General features: G+C 33.8%; 1 protein-coding gene across 2 annotated transcripts in view; it reads left to right on the top strand.

The window, feature by feature from the left end:
• STAG1 (STAG1 cohesin complex component) overlaps nucleotides 1-21,611 on the top strand; it is a 306,358-nt gene that overhangs the window by 248,676 nt on the left and 36,071 nt on the right. For both annotated transcript variants that reach the window (XM_065876744.1, XM_065876743.1), the window contains exons 16-21: nucleotides 7,633-7,725; nucleotides 7,827-7,916; nucleotides 8,077-8,280; nucleotides 9,281-9,351; nucleotides 10,775-10,862; nucleotides 19,762-19,842. In XM_065876744.1, coding sequence (XP_065732816.1) covers nucleotides 7,633-7,725; nucleotides 7,827-7,916; nucleotides 8,077-8,280; nucleotides 9,281-9,351; nucleotides 10,775-10,862; nucleotides 19,762-19,842 — 627 coding nt within the window. The remainder of the gene's footprint in view (nucleotides 1-7,632; nucleotides 7,726-7,826; nucleotides 7,917-8,076; nucleotides 8,281-9,280; nucleotides 9,352-10,774; nucleotides 10,863-19,761; nucleotides 19,843-21,611) is intronic.

Raw genomic sequence — 21,611 nt, 5'->3', positions numbered from 1 at the left:
AAGAGATCACTGAAGAAATCAAAAAGGAAATCAAAAATACCTAGAAACAAATGAAAACACGACAACCCAAAACCTATGGGTTGCAGCAAAAGCAGTTCTAAGAGGGAAGTGTATAGCAATACGATCCTACCTCAAGAAACAGGGAACATCTCAAATAAACAACCTAACCTTACATCTAAAGCAATTAGAGGAAGAAGAACAAAAAAACCCCAAAGTTAGCAGAAGGAAGGAAATCATAAAAATCAGATCAGAAATAAATGAAAAAGAAATGAAGGAAGCAATAGCAAAGATCAATAAAACGAAAAACTGGTTCTTTGAGAAGATAAACAAAATTGATGAACCATTAGCCAGACTCATCAAGAAAAAAAGGGAGAGGGCTCAAATCAATAGAATTAGAAATGAAAAAGGAGAAGTAACAACTGACACTGCAGAAATACAAAGGTTCATGAGAGATTACTGCAAGCAACTATATGCCAATAAATGGACAATCTGGAAGAAATGGACAAAGTCTTAGAAAAGCACAACCTTCTGAGACTGAACCAGGAAGAAATAGAAAATATAAACAGAAAAATCACAAGCAGTGAAATTGAAACTCTGATTAAAAATATTCCAATAAACAAAAGCCCAGGATCAGATGGCTTCACAGGCAAATTCTGTCGAACATTTAGAGAAGAGCTAACACCTATCCTTCTCAAACTTTTCCAAAATATAGCAGAGGGAGGAACACTCCCAAACTCATTCTACGAAGCCACCATCACCCTGATACCAAAACCAGACAAAGATGTCACAAAGTAAGAAAACTACAGGCCAATATCACTGATGAACATAGATGCAAAAATCCTCAACAAAATACTAGCAAACAGAATCCAACAGCACATTAGAAGGATCATACACCATGATCAAGTGGGGTTTTTCCCAGGAATGCAAGGATTCTTCAATATAGGCAAATCAATCAATGTGATATACCATATTAACAAAGTGAAGGATAAAAACCATATGATCATCTCAGTAGAGGCAGAAAAAGCTTTCAACAAAATTCAACACCCATTTAGGATAAAAAAAAAAACCCAGAAAGTAAGCATAGAGGGAACTTTCCTCAACACAATAAAGGCCATATATGACAAACCCACAGCCAACATTTCAATGGTGAAACACTGAAACCATTTCTACTAAGATCAGGAAGAAGACAAGGTTGCCCACTCTCACCACTATTATTCAACATAGTTTTGGAAGTTTTAACCACAGCAATCAGAGAAGAAAAAGAAATAAAATAAATCCAAACTGGAAAAGAAGAAATAAAGCTGTCACTGTTTGCAGATGACATGATACTATACATAGAGAATCCTGAAGACGCTACCAGAAAACTACTAGAGCTAAGCAGTGAATTTGGTAAAGTAGCAGGATACAAAATTAATGCACAGAAATCCCTTGCATTCCTATACAGCAGTGATGAAAAATCTGAAAGAGAAATTAAGGAAACACTCCCATTTACCATTGCAACAAAAAGAATAAAATACCTAGGTATAAGCATACCTAAGGAGACAAAAGACCTGTATGCAGAAAATTATAGGACACTGATGATAGAAATTTAAGATGATACAAACAGATGGAGAGATATACCATGTTCTTGGATTGGAAGAATCAACATTGTGAAAATGGCTATACTACCCAAAGCAATCTACAGATTCAGTGCAATTCCTATCAAACTACCAATGGCATTTTCCACAGAACTAGAACCAAAAATTTCACAATTTGTATGGAAACACAGAAGACCCCGAATAGCCAAAGCAATCTTCAGAAAGAAAAACGGAGCTGGACCAATCAGGCTCCCTGACTTCACACTATACTACAAAGTTACAGTAATCAAGGCAGTATGGTGCTGGAGCAAAAACAGAAATATAGATCAATGGAACAGGATAGAAAGCCCAGAGATAAACCCACGCACATATGGTCACCTTATTTTTGGTAAAGGAGGCAAGAATACACAGTGGAGAAAAGACAGCCTCTTCAATAAGTGGTGCTGAGAAAACTGGACAGCTACATGTAAAAGAATGAAACTAGAACACTTCCTAACACCATACACAAAAATAAACTCAAAATGGATTAAACACCTAAGTGTAACACCAGACACTATCAAACTCTTAGAGGAGAACATAGGCAGAACACTGTATGACATAAATCACAGCAAGATCCTTTTTGCCCTACCTCCTAGAGAAATGGAAATAAAAATAAAGCAATGGGACCTAAAGAAACTTAAAAGCTTTTGCACAGCAAAGGAAACCATAAACAGTATGAAAAGACAACCCTCAAAATGGGAGAAAATATTTGCAAATGAAGCAACTGACAAAGGATTAATCTTCAAAATATACAAGCAGCTCATGCAGCTCAATATCAAAAAAACAAACAACCCAATCCAGAAATGGGCAGAAGACCTAAATAGACATTTCTCCAAAGAAGATATACAGATTGCCAACAAACCCATGAAAGGATGCTCAACATCACTAATCATTAGAGAAGTGCAACTCAGAACCACAATGCGGTATCACCTCACACCTATCAGAATGGCCATCATCAAAAAAATCTACAAACAATAAATGCTGGAGAGGTTGTGCAGAAACGAGAACCCTCTTGCACTGTTGGTGAGAATGTAAATTGATAGAGCCACTATGGAGAACAATATGGAGTTTTCTTAAAAAACTAAAAATAGAACTACCATATGACCCAGCAGTCCCACTATGTGGCATATACCCTGAGAAAGTCATAATTCAAAAAAGGGTCATGTACCACAGTGTTCATTGCAGCTCTGTTTACAATAGCCAGGACATGGAAGCAACCTAAGTGTCCATCGACAGATGAATGGATAAAGAAGATGTGGCACATATATACAATGGAACATTACTCAGCCATAAAAAGAAACGAAGTTGAGTTATTTGTAGTGAGGTGGATGGACCTAGAGTCTGTCATACAGAGTGAAGTAAGTCAGAAAGAGAAAAACAAATACTGTATGCTGACACATATATATGGAATCTAAAAAAAAAAAATTATGAAGAACCTAGGGGCAAGATGGGAATAAAGATGCAGACATAGCCAGTGGACTTGAGGACTCGGGGAGGGGGAAGGGTAAGCTGGGAGGAAGTGAGAGGGTGGCATTGACATATATACACTACCAAGTATGAAATAGCTAGTGGGAAGCAGCCGCATAGCACAGGGAGATCAGCTCGGTGCTTTGTGACCACCTAGAGGGGTGAGATAGGGAGGGTGAGAGGGAGGAGATATGGGGATATAGGTATATGTATAGCTGACTCACTTTGTTATAAAGCAGAAACTAACACACCATTGTAAAGCAATTATACTCCAATAAAGACATTTAAAATTTTAAAATGCTACAGAAGAAAAAAAGCTTTAGGAAAATTGATGAAAGAATAATGACAAAATGAGTGTTTTTGAAATTTTCCAAAATAAAAGTTTTAAGAATATGTTATGTCCCAATTTTGAATGACAGCCCCTTCAGGCCAGGCTAATTTCTTATTGTTTTGACATGTCATCATTTTTTGAGTGCTTTCTTTCAGAGCAAAATGTCCCAGTCTCACTTCCTACCTTTATTGCTTCTGTTAGTTATCTATTCCTGCGTAAAAGAAATTACAGTAGTTGTCCCTTACCCATGGTTTCTGTTCGCACAGTTTCAGTTACCAGTCAGCTATGATCCAAAAATATTAAATGGAAAATTCCAAAAGTAATCTGTTGATAAGTTTGAAGTTGCATGCTGTTATGAGAAGCATGATGAAATCTCATGCCATCCAGCTTTGTCCCTCTCCAACCTGCCCGGGACATTGAATTATACCATTGTCCAGTGTATCTCACCAGTTATTCATTTAGTGGTTGTTGTAGGTCATCAGATTGACTGTCACAGTATTGCAGTGTTTGTATTCAAGCAACCCTTATTTTACTTAATATTGCCTGAATGCCCAAGAGTAGTGATGCTGGCAATTCGGATATGTCAAAGAGAAGCCATAAGTGCCTCCTTTAAGTGAATAGGTGAAAGTTCTAGACTTAACAAGGAAAGAAAAAAATCATATGATGAGTTTGCTAAGATCATCGTTAAGAATAGATTTCTATCTGAAATTTTGAGGAAGGAAAAAGAAATTCCTATTAATTTTGCTGTCACACCTCAAACTGCAAAAGTGATAGCCACAGTGCTTGATCAGTTCTTAGTTAAGATGGAAAAGATGTTAAATTTATACAGGATATTTTGAGAGAGAGAGAGAGACCACATTCACATAACTTTTATTACAGTATATTGTTATAATTGTCCTATTTTATTAGTTATTTTTGTTAATCTCTTACTATGCCTAATTTATCAATTAACTTTATCATGGATTTTTTTTACATCTTTATTGGAGTATAATTGCTTTACAATGGTGTGTTAGTTTCCGCTTTATAACAAAGTGAATCAGTTATACGTATACATATGTTCCCATATCTCTTCCCTCTTGCGTCTCCCTCCCTCCCACCCTCCCTATCCCACCCCTCTAGGTGGTCACAAAGCACCGAGCTGATCTCCCTGTGCTATGAGTCTGCTTCCCACTAGCTCTCTACCTTACGTTTGGTAGTGTATATATGTCCATGCCACTCTCTCGCTTTGTCACAGCTTACCCTGTCCCCTCCCCATATCCTCAAGTCCATTCTCTAGTAGGTCTGTGTCTTTATTCCTGTCTTACCCCTAGGTTCTTCATGATATTTTTTTTTCCTTAAATTCCATATATATGTGTTAGCATACGGTATTTGTCTTTCTCTTTCTGACTTACTTCACTCTGTATGACAGACTCTAGGTCCATCCACCTCATTTCAAATAGCTCAATTTCGTTTCTTTTTATGGCTGAGTAATATTCCATTGTATATACGTGCTACATCTTCTTTATCCATTCATCCGATGATGGGCACTTAGGTTGTTTCCATCTCCGGGCTATTGTAAATAGTGCTGCAATGAACATTGTGGTACATGACTCTTTCTGAATTTTGGTTTTCTCAGGGTATATGCCCAGTAGTGGGATTGCTGGGTCATATAGTAGTTCTATTTGTAGTTTTTTAAGGAACCTCCATACTGTTCTCCATAGTGGCTGTACCAATTCACAGTATATATAGGGTTCGGAATGATCTGCAGTTTCAGACATCTGCTGGGAGTCTTGGAATGTATCCCACATGGATAGAGGGGGACTACCATACTTCAAAACTTAGAGGCTTAAAGTGTTCATGGTCTCATATAGTTTCTGTGGGTCAGAAATTTGTGAGTGGCTTAGCTGTTAATTTGGTTTAGATTCTCTCATAGGGTTGCAGTTAAGCTGTTAAGCAGAGCTTTAACCTCTGAAGTCTTGATAGTAAATTTGCTTCTTCCATAATGGTTCTTTTACATGGTTGGCAAGTTAGTGTTGATTGTTGGTAGGAGGCCTTTGATCCTTACCATGTTGACCTCTCAGTAGGACTGTTTCAAGTTTGCCAGCCTCCCCCAGAATGAATGGTCCAAAAGAGAGTAAGGTGGACACTTGTGTGTGTTTTATGACCTCGAGTCATACAATATAATTCCCACAATATTCCTTAGATTACACGTCAGCCTTATTCATTTTCAGAAGAGATTATATTAAGGGCATGAATACCAGGAGACAATGGTCAATTGGGAGTCACCTTGTAGGCTGATACTACATTACCCTAGCACAGGAATCTCCCACAAGCCCTTTTTCCTTTTGATAATAGAGTCATATGTAAAGATCAAAATCTTGTTACTAGGGTTACTCATTGTCAATTGGTTGTCATTTCTGCTAGGCACCATTCGTACACAGAGCTAAGAAATATATATATTTCTCTATATATACACATATGTTTAAATCACACATTCATATTGATATTTCTGACTTAAATTTAGCATAAGAGGGTTTTTACCTCTTTACTTTTATGTTTTCCATTTTTATTTTTTGGAAATATGTAAAAAATTTACATAGTTAAAAAGTCAAAACCATGTTAAAAAAATATATATATATTTAGAGAAGTCTTTCTTATATGCCTCCCTCTACACCCCTTTGCTACCAGTAACCATTTTTATTTGTTTTTGGTCTATCCTTCCAGTGTTTCATTCTGCAAATATAGATGAATGCATGCACACGTACAAATATGTGTATTCTTATTCTCCATTCTCCTCCCGTTCAATCTCCTGTCTCCTACAAATGATAGCATACTTTATATGGTGTTCTGTGCCTTACATTTTAATTTAACAGTATATCCTGGGTATTACTCCATAACTTTATTTGGAGATCTTCATTTTCTTATGGCTATGTATGATCTATTATGTGGATATAATATTGAGAGTCTTTTGGGTCAGTCTTTTGCTGGAAATAATGTGCAGCAAATAATAGTGTGTCATTTCGTACTTGTACCAGGTGTGTTGGTGGGGTAGATTGCTAAAGTGGGACTGCTTGGGGCAAAGGAAAAATATGTATACAATTTTGTTGGATATTGGCAAATTCCCCTTCATAGGTATTATACCATTTTTGCTGTCCCATCGGAGATACTGTGAGGATTAAATGAGTTCATGTGTGTAGAGTGCCTGACACAATGACCGTTTAATCAAAATAGCTGTTACCCTAAAGTCCACATCCTTAGACCTTTCCTACATTGTCAAATGAATTTCAAGACTTCTCAATATCCTGCATACATTTCTAGATACATATTTCACTTTACATGTAGCCCCTTTAATTGCTTTGTGCAGAACTAAACATGACACTTGGTGGTAGATCATTCCAAAATGTTTATTTTATATGTTTAAGAGGTTGAAAAACAACCTGAAAGAAGAATCAGATAGGAGGCCCTATTCTTTCATACATTCTCAAACATTGAGGTTTACATTTATAAAGTGGCAATTTACATTGGAATGTTTCTGTCCCATAAAACCATTCAACATTATGATGGTAAATTCCTTCAAGATAATAAACTGCAGAATACTTTGGGAAAATAATTATCCTAACTGAGCCTGCATTTTAATATTTTATTTTTGGAACCACCTATAGTTTAGCTAGTTGAATACAGGCTAAGGTGAAGGGCTCTAATCTGTTCAGTGATCACAGGCTGTACCCCTCTGTCTTGATTATTGCCTAACAGATTTATGGCTTAATTACAAGAACAATCAAATATAAATGAGTCCAGAAACATCGTTAGTATATGCTTTAAAAATAAGTGAAAATTTACTAGCTGCTGATGGTATTAAAAAAGGATTACTTGCTAAAGTACTTTTAGAATAGTTTATTTAACCTAGGGGAGATAACTGTTAATATATTGAGATTAAAACTCTAGAAAAATTATTTCTCCATTGGTTCCAGTATTTTTATATTCATAACTGGTTTTTTAGAAATGTTTTTGTTTTTACTTAAACAAGTAGTAACTTATCTAAAATAAGTAGCTATTTAATAAAGTAATAGTAATAATTTGAATAAAACTAGATGCATTTATTTTAGTAGTTTGTTAATAAACTTTTCTGAAAATTCTCTGTTATATTATCTGCCAGTGCTTCATCATCTTTGTAACATTGTAGATTTATAAATTAGTACATGACACTCTTATTCTTTGCCCATTTAAATTTATTTCTAGGTGCTAACTGCCAAAGAAAGGAAAACTCAGATTGATGATAGAAACAAATTGACTGAGCATTTTATCATCACACTGCCTATGTTGCTATCAAAGGTACAGTTTCATTTACAGTTTTGTGATAATATGCCACTGAGTTTGCTTATTACACTGTACTATTAAAGTAGTTACTTTGTTTTCTTTGCTTCTCCTTCTAGTATTCTGCAGATGCAGAGAAGGTAGCAAACTTGCTACAAATCCCACAGTATTTTGATCTAGAAATTTATAGCACAGGTAGAATGGAAAAGGTAAGACACTATAAAATTGAAATTCTGCTATTATAGTCAGTTTTATTAACTGAATTATTTTATTTTCATGTAATATATAGGCTTATTTGTTATATGACAGATGCTTTTTTTAAATTTTTGTTAATCTAAATATCATAGTTTTTCTTTTTTTCCTCCTCAGCATCTAGATGCTTTACTAAAACAGATTAAATTTGTTGTGGAGAAACACATAGAATCAGATGTTCTAGAAGCCTGCAGTAAAACCTATAGCATCTTATGCAGTGAAGAGTATACCATCCAGAACAGAGTTGACATAGCTCGAAGCCAACTGATTGATGAGTTTGTAGATCGATTCAATCATTCTGTGGAAGATCTATTGCAAGAGGTCTGTTTTAAAGTTAATGTGTACATATAATGATTTTGGCTAATAATTTTTCAAGGTAGCTGAGTTTTAAATTGTTTCCATTTTAAAATAAAATCTAGTAGAATTCTCTACTTTCAAAACTTAGCAGCATTATTGCAGTTGTTCATTTTATGAAGATCAGCCTTAGTTACACTTCATTTTTATTTTAAAAATCTGTTTCATAAAAGACAGACTTTTTTTTTCTCTTTTAAAAAGGTCTGACTTTTCTTAAGTCATTTTTTCATTTTCTATTCCTGGGGCCTAATTTGCATTTTAATATTACTGAACTATTACGTGCTAATGAATAGAACATAAAAATTGTGTGCTTTATAAAGGATAGCTGCTTTAGGATAGCACACCAGTGGTGTGCCTAAGATAGCAGCAAGCATCTCCAACTGGTTATTTTTATAATTATTTCTGTGATTCCTGTCTCTTGCCCTCTCCTTTCAATCTATGTAAGGCAATCTGGAATTCCCACAGCTTTGTATGTCCTGACGGCCAGGCTGATAGGATTTACTTTTAATCCATGTAATCAGTTTTCCCCTACTTTAATTTTTAATTTTAACTTTTAATTTTTTTCAACCATTTTTTGATTTTCATTGTGATTTTGAAGTTACAGATGTAACTGACAATCAGTAAAATCTTTCAAATAACCAATAAAATCTTTAAAGTACCTATCCTTTCACTCAGCAGTTTCAAGGAATTTATCCAAAGGTATTAATCAGAAAATTGTACGAAGTCACATTTATGACATTGTTTAAAATGCAAAAGTGGTTATTTCTGGGTGTTGGGCTTATGGGTGTTTTTTTACTTTTTGTTTTTTTGCTTATTTGTATTTTCTCATTTATCAACAGTGAATATATACTATTTATATAATAAAAAAGAATTTTTCTTTAGGCAGTAAGTATTAATAGACTTCCATGTGAATTTGAGGATGAGTAAATTTATGGTATTAAGGTACTGTCTGCTCTTTTTTTTATAGGGAGAAGAAGCTGATGATGATGATATTTACAATGTTCTTTCTACATTAAAGCGGTTAACCTCTTTCCACAAGTATGTCATTTTATTTAAAGTAGATTTAATGAATAACCTATATTAGTCAACATAAAACAAACTGATTGCAATGTTTAACATCCATGTAATACTGGGAAATTTTAGAGAAATATTGAGATGTTGTGATGTTTTTATTATTCAGATTTCCTACAGATAAATTATGAGTTTTTATTATAATTTGATTACTTAAGGAGTAAGATTTATCATTCTGTGTAATGAATGTACACTGTACACTGTAAAAGTTTAAGATAATCAGTATAATTAACAAATTAGATGGGCTTATTCTGCAAGCTAGAGTTTTTATAGGTATAATTTTCAGTTGCTAGCTCTTAGAAATCTTACTAAATAAAAACCACAGCTTTGGAGAAAGCCACAAAATTATTTCTATAAGCTTTTTTTCCTGAATTGTCCTTGTTTGTCTAGTTTGTTTATTATTGTGTTCTTACTATGTAGACAGAACTGTTGGATTTGAATAAGGAAAAAAAGGCTCAGATCAATGAAATAGGTGTCATTTTCAAATTGTAATTTGCATATCCTTTGTAATAAAACATGCTTATCTTCTCCATAAAGAAAGGAAAATAAAGAACTTTGTTGTGAAAAAGAATGTTTAGGCGTAGCCCTTACTTTGATGAATACTTCAGATTTCAAAAGCAGTGTCTAAAATCTAAACCTTTTCTGTATACGCAAGTACAGAATTCCATGGAGAAACAAACTCTTATTTGAAAAAATATTTTGACATCTGAAAATAAAAGTTGACAACCAGTGTCAAAACTCCTATTTAAGAAAATATTTTGACGTTTGAAAATAAAAATTGACAATGAGTAATTGTGCTATTTTTAGTAGCAGAGCTCATGAGAATTTACACTGTCAGTGTTATCTCATTCAGAAGTCCTCAGCACATGTAAATAGCTACACTAAAGTTTTTGAACTGTGCCATATTTCCTTTACCCTGACTTTGTCTTTAATTTATCTCCATCTCGTGAATACAAATCTCTTTTTCAAAAATACGCATGTATTTATACTTTGAAATTCTGAATGAATTTGTTTAAATGTGCTTTAAAACATACTAGAAAGAAAGAAATGGTAACATTCACTTTAACATACGAAGTTTTATGGTTTTTGATTTCTTTTAATGAATTCCTAATATCAGCTTCCACTCTTTCTCTACCCGTCTCCCTCTTCTTTTCTCCCCCTCTCATTCCCCCCTTCCTAATTTTTTTCTTTCTTTGTTTTTTTCTCCCTCTCCTTCTCCCTCTTTCTCTTTTTCTTTCTAAGTTTGAGGACTTGAACATTTCCTTATGGAACTTCCACAGTTCTACTAGAAAATGAAGTTACTTTATTCTTCCCTCATTGAAACTGAGCTCAACAAATTTAAACCTTCCTCCACTCTAGAATAAAGTTAATGCATTTTTGTTTATTTTAGCGCTCATGATCTCACAAAATGGGATCTGTTTGGTAATTGCTACAGATTATTGAAGACTGGAATTGAACATGGAGCTATGCCAGAACAGGTAGGAGTTTATTGATATTCTTTCTGTGTCATTTTAGAAAGCTTTTCTGATATCGTGTAGGATTATCAAAAGCCTTTCATGGAACATAGTTGATAATTCTTAAACGCAGCCACTTCCTTTGAGAATTATTGCCATAGTGATTCAGTGTTACAGATGGATATATTATATCTTCAGATTTGAACAGAAAAGAATAGAAAAAGTTTGCTATAATGTAGCAAAAGTTTAATATTTAATTTTGACATAAACATTATGACTATTTTAGGGAAAATACCATTACTTACTATAGTAGCAATTTCAAAACTTCATCAGTTTAATATAATGAAAATTTCTGATCATGGCTGTATTTTGGGCACTGTTCTAGGTAATGATAATAGTAAGCCTTAGATATGGCTTAGTTTTTGTGGTGAATCATACTTACATAAGTTTGGAGGCCTTTAGCAGATTTTAGACTTTTTTGCATTCATATAAGTTGGAGTGAAAAGGGCAGGAATTCAACAAACTCTCTCCAGTCTGGAAGAGACTTGGAATAGTCAACTTAATTATCATACAGAGAATTAAGAATTTAATACTTCTGTATGAGAACTAACTTGTTACTTACTAATTAACAATTATAATTATTGCTAATTAACAGTAACAATCTGTTATTAAGAATTAGGAGTTATTTTATACATTGCAGACACTCATTCATGTAGACCAAAACACCAACCCCATAAGTTAGGTATAAGGTGGTGTTTAGGTGTGAGCTCATCCATTCCTGTTTTGGTAATATGGGATGCTTAGATGACACTTCATTATACTAAAGTAATCAATAGATATAACAAAATTATAATTTCATGTTAAAAGTTCATCATAGAAACAATGCTTTATTATTGCTATGATTAACTCTTAAATTGCCTTAATTCATGTCTTTGATCGCTCCTTTGTAGCCACTCTTAATAACAAATGTCCCTGATTGTGTTAGGTGTTTTATTATAGTTTGTGGAAAAATGCTGAAAATTTAACCCCTTGTTTTTCTTCATTTATTGTTGACTCTTCAGCTTTGATCCTCTTTTCGTCTCAAACTTTTCAGTAGCCTAAATGCAATTCACTGATACTCTAAGCTGTGCTTCAGAGTTGAAAGGGAATGATAGAGTTAAGATAATCTTTTTTTTGATTTTCACATTTTCCTCAAGAAGAGAATAAGAATAGCACTTCTCTGTTTTATCTGGAGATTATAACTATATCTAAATTTATTTTTAATTCTCCATACCATCATTTATTGTCTTAGACCTGACTTGTTACAGTCTCACAATGTTGTTCTGTGATTATGTTGGTTTTCTATTATTTATTTTTTACTGCATATGCATTATCTACCCAATTTTATTTTAATTTCTTTGAGTAAGAGAGCATTTATGTGAGATTTGCTTTAACTTTGTTAACTTCTTATACACACATTCTTTATTACTTTAAACATGTGTATGAAGTTTGAATACCTCACTACTAGATTGCACTCTTATTCATTTTAGCAATCAGAAATGATTTAGCATTTAGCACCTCTTAGAAACATCTCTTTAGATACTCAGTACTGAGAATCCAAAACCTGTATTCAGCCATTTCTTCATAGGACCATGCAAGCTTACTTTTTTAGATTCCAACTCTGTTCCTTTTAATTAGAATCCAAGAAAATACTCTTTTAGAGCAAGGATATCAAAGAACTGCCAAAAAGTTTGCTGTTTGTTAACCCTCAGTTATGCTTAACATTTTGAAGATACCTTAAAACTTTCTAGCTATTTGGGGGGAACTGTATTGTCCTTATATGCTTGACTGTTTGTTTTCCATGGTAACCATTTCAACTAGAAGTTTCGCAGGCCCACTCTTCAGGATTAACTGAATTCTTTTTTCCTTCCTCTTTCTGTGGTCTACCTTTTCTCATGTCAGTGCTATTTTAACAATTATACTAGAATAGGTAAAACCAAAGTTTAAAAAATTCAGCTATTCTTGAAATACTTTTTTTAAAGTTGAATTATAGAAAAGTTATAATCGAAAAATCAACTCTTATTTCCTTCAATTCATCAATTGTCAATAATTTTTCCCAGTTGTACTCTTACATGCTTGCGTGCCTCTCGCTCTCTCTCCCTCTCACTCTTCCTCCCCATATAATATTAATATGCATGTGTACAATAAATATTAATAATATTTTTATAGCAATTTTTCTCCAGCCCAGGATCCAAGCCATAATAGCACATTGTATTTCTTTTTTTTTAGAAAATTTTTTAAAATAAATTTATTTATTTATTTTTGGCTGTGTTTGGTCTTCGTTGCTGCACATGGGCTTTCTCAAGTTGGTGGCGAGCGGGGCCTGCTCTTTGTTGAGGTGCACGGGCTTCTCACTGCAGTAACTTCTCTTGTTGCAGAGCACAGGCTCTAGGCATGTGGGCTTCAGTAGTTGTGGTGCATGGGCTCCAGTAGTTGTGGTGCGTGGGCTCAGTAGTTGTGGCTCATGGGCTCTAGAGCACAGGCTCAGCAATTGTGGCACACGGGCTTAGTTGCTCCATGGCATGTGGAACCTTCCCAACCAGGGCTTGAACCCATGTCCCCTGCACTGGCAGGTGGATTCTTAACCACTGCACCACCAGGGAAGTCCCACATTGCATTTTTGTAATGTCTTTTTTTTGTTCTCCTTTAATCTGAATGGTTTTTCAGGCTTTGCCTTTCATGACATTGACATTTGGAAGAGTACAGACCAGTTATTTTATAGAATGTTCTCCATTTACTTTTGTCTGATCTACACGTTTAGATTGAGATTATGCATTCGTGGCAGGAATGCTACATAATTGATATTCTGTTTTCAGTGAATCACATCAGGAAGCACATGATGGCAGTTTGTTCAGTATTGTTGATAATTAATTTTGATCACTTTAGTAAGTAAGGTCTGCTGAGTATCTCCCATGTAGAGTTACCATTTTCTTTTGTAATGAGTAAGTAATCTGTGGGAATATTCTTTAAGACTGTGTAAATAATCCTGTTTCTTATCAAACTTTGACATAATAATTTGAGCATTCTTTTGTGATTTTGCCTGACTCGTTTATTATTATGATAGTCACAAAATGGTAACTGAAGTGGCGATTTCCTAACTCTGTCATTTATTTTATATTTATTTGTTGGCCCTCTGCTCTAAGGAAGAACTTTCTCTTCTCCCTTTGGTTATTTATGTATTTATTAATTTGTTTACCTTTTTAAATTTCAAATTTATTTTTTAAAATTTAGTATCAGTGTGGACTCATGGGTTTCTGTTTTATTCCTGTTCTGTTCATCTGGTTAAAACAGTACTATTGTTATTCATTTTGGTGCTGAAATTATTGAAGATTTAGCCAGGGGGAATTTCTTTCCAGCCTGTTCCTATGTGCTTTAAATATTTTTTTGAGCACTTCCATACTTTCTGGCACAAGAATATGTTCCAGGGTCTGTTTATGCCTACCCCTATGCTAATGAATTCTTAACCTATGGAAAATATAAAACTTACTGCAGTTCCCTAACACAATAGTCATTCGTTTGTAAAGAACCCACATTTCAGAATTTATTGTAGTATTTCTTCATACATTTTTTTGTAAAATGAAGGCAAAAAATATTAAAATTCTCCTTATCCTGTTTTGTGGCCTTTGTGCCAATTTCCTGTTGGTATATCTGTATATCTGTAAGTTTAAACCTTCCCTTAGGCAACATCTAAGAAAAATTAAATATTAAAATTCTGCTTCAATACATAGTTCCAAGAATATCTTTCCAGATTCTAAAAATTGAAAACCAATAAAGAACAATTCATAAATTATTTTGGTAAATATATGCTGTATAACAAAATAGTGTGATTAAACCCATAAAGAAGGAAATGTAATCATATCAGTAACTTGGGACCTATCAAGCCATCAATAATAGAAAATTTAAGTTTTGTACTTATTATGTACCAGGTACTATTTTAAGTCTTTATGTGCATACATTTCTTGAAGCCTCATGACAACCCTTTAGAATATACATCGTTATTCTCATTTTATTGATTATGAAACTGAAACATAGAGATATTAAATAACTTGCCTAAAGTCTCATAGCTGTTGCATACCCACTTTAACCATGCTTTTAAATTATTTTCATTGTCTCTTCAAATTTTCTACTGCTAATTTGCTACTGCTATTTATAGTATCCCATGCCTTCTGATGTTTGCCCCATGTCAAACTCTTATTGTTTTGTATTTTTATTTTTTCCAAACTTCTTTTGCACTGTATTGTTTCATTGGGAATTGTGGGGAGAGATTAGATGCTGGTACTTAACCTATCATTGTGAACTAGAAATCAACACATTTCTTTAGACAGAACATAATACAGGAGTTGTTTAATTTTAGTCCAGTTTTTGCTTATGATTATATTAAGGCTTATTTGTTACTAGCTTCAGTGTTTGTGCTTTTCTTCGCATTTACTCAAAACTATTACTGCAAACTCTGCTCTTTGCCACACTGATTCTTATTTTTTTAATTATTATACAGTAAAACTGACTTGTCTTCCTTCCTGTGTAAAGTTATGAATTTTAACATATGTATAGATTTACGTAGTCACCACCACAATCAGGATACAAAACAGTTTCATCATCCCCGAAACTTCTTCATATTATCCCCTTATAGTCATATGACTGAGCTACTTACAACTCCTGAAAACCACCCATCTGTTTTCCATCACTATAGTTTTGTCTTTCTGAGATTTCCAAATAAATGGAATTGTACAGTATGTAAACCCTGAGCATAATGCCTTTGAGATTAATCCAAGTTGTTGTGTGAGTCAGTAGTTGGTTTGTTTTTACTGCTTAGTTGTATTCCATTGTGTAGATGCACCACAGTTTGTTTTATTCATTCAACTGTTGAAAGATATTTGGGTTGTTTCCAGCTTTTGGCTATCACAATAAAAAGTGCTATGAATATTAGTATACAGTCCGTCGTTTGAACATAAATTTTCATTTCTCTAAAGTAAATGCCCAGGAGTATAATTGCTGGGTCTTATGATAAGTGTATGTTTAACTTTATTAGAAACTGCCAAACCATTTTCCAGAGTGGCTGTACCATTCTGCATTTCTTCCAGCAACATATGAGAGTTCCAATTGTTCTGCATCCTCATCAGCACTTGATATTATCAATATTTTTTACTCTAGCCATCCAAGTAGATATGTAGTGGTGTTTCACTCTGCTTTTTAATATATATTTTCTTAATGCTAATGATGTTGAACATCTTTTCATGCACTTATTTACCAGGCTTATGCCTTTTTTGGTGAAACCATGTTGATTATTAATTTGTACCTAAAGGCTCTTTTTAAAAGGGAATATTAATGTCACTCATGTTAACCAAGTCTAAATATGATAAAAAGATCAGTTTTGGATATTAGAAGCAGACTAGTATTAAGTTTAGTTCACTCTTTTTTTTTTTTTTTTTTTTTTTTTTTTGCGGTACACGGGCCTCTCACTGTTGGTGGCCTCTCCCGTTGCGGAGCACAGACTCCGGACGCACAGGCTCAGCGGCCATGGCTCACGGGCCCAGCCGCTCCGCGGCATGTGGGATCTTCCCGGACCGGGGCATGAACCCGCGTCCCCTGCATCAGCAGGCGGACTCTCAACCACTGCGCCACCACAGAAGCCCTAGTTCACTCTTTTGTCATGTACTTGTGCACTAAAAAATTTGAGCCTCCTTCCCCTTAAAGTCTCTTGCAAGCAGAAAAGTAAAAGAGCCTAAATTTATCCCAGTCATTATGTGGATTTTCAGAATTTTAAACATGTCCTATATGTGTAGATAACATATATCTGCACTTGCGTTTATTAGTTTCCTGTCAGGTTTTATTTTCAGGCAAATTCAGTTTTTCTAAACTTTAAACATTCTAAGAGTTTATCCCTTGGTCTTAACTTAGATGTAATAATACAGTTCATCTTCATTTTCAAGATATATCATTAGCTGTAGGTTGAATGATTCTCATTGATTCAGTCTGCTAATCAAAGGTAGAGCTAGCTCCTTTAAATAGATAAAAGTAATTATTAAGAAAAAAGGCTAATACAAAATAATTTTTATGTTGGTTAAGGTAATGCTAACTGCTATAATAGATTAATCTCAATATCTCAGAGGCTTAACACAATAGAAATTTATTTCTCACTTACATAACATTAAGGCACAATTAAAGGAAGCGACGTGTCACTGCACTGCCAAGTCATTCAGGGACCCATGGTCTCTTGGGTTATTGGTATCCTGCTGGCGGATAGGGAAGGAGAAGATGGAGAAGGCAGTCCTGCTTCTTAACTAATTTTTGCCCAGAAGTATGCAATATACATTACTGTGTCCTTCCAGGTACATCATTGCCTTGTGGAAAAATGAGGTCAGAAGAGTAGGGTTGGAAGAAATTCTTAGTCATCAGACTAATAATTGGAATTATTTGAAGATCCTTTCCAGGGTCAGAGCAGTGTTAGTCAAGAAAAGGCAGAAGGACTGTGGTGCTAATAGGTTAGAATAATCTCTCTTGGCTTTTTTGTTGTTTTATTGCTTGTCCTTCTTGTTTTACATGTACTACAGAAAGATGAAGTTGCTAAATAAACGACTTTTGACGAGTTAGGATAACATTGCTAGTATAGGGGATAAAATCAATATGACTGATGTAAAGCCTGGAAGGAAGATTTTTGAATTTTCTTTTGAAGTGTGATCAACTATATTGTTATATAATTATACCTGTGAGAAAGCAAAATATTTCCCAGTCAATGAGAGTGAGCTTTTTATTTTAAAATAATACAGTGGAGCCCTTTTAAAGTAAATGTATGATGAATACCAATATATTGAAAATTAAAATGGAGATGCTGTATTGGAAATAGGTATTGAAGTGACCAATCTCTCTCTTCTCTTATAACCACATCTAAGAAACTTGTGTGCACAACTTTGGAACACACTTTGTATAATTCCTAGTATATAGGTCATAGAAATGTAGAAGGAAAGGAAATGATATTTGTAATGATTAGGATAGATATAACCAAAATCAGGCCGTTCTTCAACATTACTTTTTTCCATATCTTAATTTCCTGTTGGTTAATGTTCATTTGTATATCACTCTTCTAGTAATTTAACAATGCAGATTGTTTCAAATTCAAGAAAAAGTTTTAAATCACACAAACCACTTTAGTACTTCTTAGTATAAAGTAAAGGTTATCACAAGGTGTCTCAGAACCAGAGGTGTACCATATTGAGTATCCCCTAAGTATAGTAAGATGATTTCTTTAACATTAATGTTCATAAGTTGACAGTGTTTCGGTAGTCTTATTTCTGGCATTCTGACATGAATCAATCATTTAATTATCATGTTTAATAAAACCCTGACATCTCATTAGTTTTGTATGAAAAGCAGCACCACTCATCCCTCTAATTCTGATGAGTTATTTTCAGTGCTGAGTAGGTGCATTGGAGATATCTTTTACTTACGTGATCTGAAACCTGAAATTTTTAAAGTAAAACTAGCCAAAATTGTACTTCCTGAAGCATTCCACTTACTGATTTCTCTTTTGATTTATTCTCTACATTCTCTTAGGGTTTTTAGTTTATCAAGAGGAGAAAATAATAGAGACATTATAATAATGGAATATCATATTATCAGACATGCTTTATTGCAATAAAGATGTACCATGTATTCAAACAAAAATGTAGTAAAAGACCTATCCAAGGGCTTCCCTGGTGGCGCAGTGGTTTTGAGTCCGCCTGCCGATGCAGGGGACACGGGTTCGTGCCCCGGTCCGGGAAGATCCCACATGCGGCAGAGTGGCTGGGCCCGTGAGCCATGGTCGCTGAGCCTGTGCGTCCGGAGCCTGTGCTGCGCAATGGGAGAGGCCACAACAGTGAGAGGCCCGCATACCGGAAAAAAAAAAAAAAGACCTATCCAAAATGAAATTTTCTTTTTTATTATGATTCTTAACCAGTGTTTATTTTCCTAAATTCTTCTATTTGTCTCTGTGAAAAATATGGATAAACATTTCACAGAACAGGAATTCAGGCCCAATAAAAAATGAAAAGGTGCTCATCTCCATTGGTAATTAGAAAAATGTAAATTAATACCACATTAAGATACTACTCGTACATAATAAAATAACCAGATTTAAAACATCTGATGATATCAAATGTTGGTAAAAACATGGAGCCGCAGGAACTGTCAAAGACTATTAGATACATCCACTGTGGACAAACATTTGGTACTATCTACTGTAAAGTTAAATATACACATACTATATGACCCAGCAATCCTGTTCCCAGAGCAGTGATTCTCAAAGTGTGGTCCAGGGAGCCTGGGGGAATTTCCAGGGCAGGCTCATAAGGTCAGACTATTTTCGTAATAAGAGGAAGATGTCTTTTGCTTTCTCTCACAAACGTAAATTGGAGTATTGGTGTCATATCAAAGAATAGCCACATTTTTCTACAAAGACTAATCTGTGACACAGTATTTTCTTCATATACTTCAATCATTGTTTTGTATATGTTTTATGCACATTTCTGTATGTGTTGTATTTTATATTAAAAATTCTTTAAAGCAAAATAAGTAATCATTTAGGTATAAAATTTGGATAAAAACAATTTCTTCAACCTCCCCTTAAAAATCTGACTGAGCAAAGTATTCTGACAGTGCAGTTTTGTTTAAAGTGTAGTATCATTTGGGTCCATATTTATCAAGATACATTATATCTTTATTCTCTAGACTGATATGTTGGTTTTGTCTTTTTTTAACTAAATACTATTTTATACATTCTCATTAATTCTACAAATATTGAACTTGAAACCTTATTGTAAGATAAAAACTATGATAAATATTGTTCTCTTAATATTGTACAAACGTAAATTATGTCTCATTTGTTTGAATTTTTTATTTGATACAGATAGTCGTACAGGCACTGCAGTGTTCCCATTACTCGATTCTTTGGCAGTTGGTGAAAATTACTGATGGTTCTCCTTCCAAAGTAAGTAAGAGTTTCTGTAGGCAGAAGGGGTACTACTAAAGCAAAATAACTTTGCTTAACTCATTATTTAATAATTTATTTTTATCAGTTATTGTAATAAATTATAATTTTAATAAAATATATAATAATGTTATCAATTATTGCTTTATCCTGTATATATATTTTACCTCTTTGGAAGATAAACAGTTTTTCGAGCAATAGACACAGAGTTATATGTGTATACAAAGTTTAAATTCTTATAAGAGGTAACTGTTGTTGAAACCACAAGAGCTCTGATAGGCGACATGCTGTAAAAAAGAGAATATTGAAAGACAAAAGTATGTAGCTTTCAGTTCTGGCATCATGGCACCTTGGGGCCCAAACTAAAGAATACTTTTTTTTTTTTAAGTTTACATCGTTGGATAAAATTTTTTTTTTAATTTTTAATCTACACGTGACCATGCAAAACAAAAGGGGAAATATAAACCAGAAGTTAAGTGAAACTGGGATCCAAGAGAGTTAAGCATAGTACTAAAGCCTACTTAACCTTGAGGATATTTTCTAATCTAGGCGAATCCCAAGGCCCTCTCGAGGAGGAAAGTCTAATAGGTAGCATGTCTCCTTGATAAATTTGGGATCCTAAAGAGCTACACCAGCATGAGGGTAAATTAGAAATAAATCCATACCAGTTCCATTCATGGGGGAATATAAGGGAAACAGCCTGTCTTAAAATTTGTCATTAATTAAAGGGGAGGAAATAGGTCACCCATGAAAGTTTATAACCATGAGCTGTCACATAGCTTGCACCCTAAATTCATACTATTTCTGTGGTCCATTAGAAAAAAAAACAAACAAACAGAAAAACAAAATAAGATTTTGATTTAAAATGTTCTGCAGTGGTGGTATTCCCAAGCAACCTAAGACAATCAAATATAAATCCTTTCTGAAGGAACTTGCCTCAAAGAGTTTTCCACAAAGTTTTAAGAAAAATAAGCTCATGGCAAAAAAAAAAAAAAACTACTAAAAAGAAAATTAGAAACCATGAAGAGAATCAGACTAAAAAAGTATTTTATACATTGGAATTATCTGACTTAAATATAAAACAAATACGTTTCAATTGTTTTATGAAATCAAAGAGTCTTGAATATATGAGTAAAGAGCAAACACTTGATAAAGAACCCAATAAAAATACTATGATGTTTACATATCCTCAGCTTAACAAAACACAAGCTATTCAACCAGTAAAGAACGTAAATAATACATTTCCATATATAAACAACTGCTTGATATGGAGCGTTCTTTTCTCGGAGGAAGAATTTCTTTTTGTCCTTTCCTATGAATAATTTGAGGATTTCTTTGCCTTTGGAAGTAATTGGGTTTTTTTTTCTATTTTATTAACAGTTTCAGTCTTGAAAAACAAAACCACTTTAAAACTATATTACATTTTCATATTTTTTTAAATGTTATTTTATATGGTAAGATTAAAGGAGATTGAATATATGTAAGTTCAAATTTGAAAGCAAGAGTTTATATATTATACACAATTACTTTTATTCTGATTTTTTCACCTGGTTAACTTTTATATTGTTTTTTTCCACTGACATCATTTTGGTTATCTGAGTTATTTGTATTTTAACTGAATGTTGGTGACTACATTTTAGTAAATTTGGAATATACACTAGCCTAAAACTTCAGCATAATTAGTGGTTATTTCCTCCATTTAATTTAAATTTTGTCCTTGTACAACTATGTTCCATAATTAGAGTGAGAATCTCTATTCTTGGACCTAC

The sequence above is a fragment of the Phocoena phocoena genome, chromosome 4 (assembly GCF_963924675.1).
Source record: "Phocoena phocoena chromosome 4, mPhoPho1.1, whole genome shotgun sequence".
NCBI classification, from domain to species: Eukaryota; Metazoa; Chordata; class Mammalia; order Artiodactyla; family Phocoenidae; genus Phocoena; species Phocoena phocoena.
Note: the sequence above shows the minus strand (reverse complement) of the source record. Positions and strands in the feature narration are given on the sequence as shown.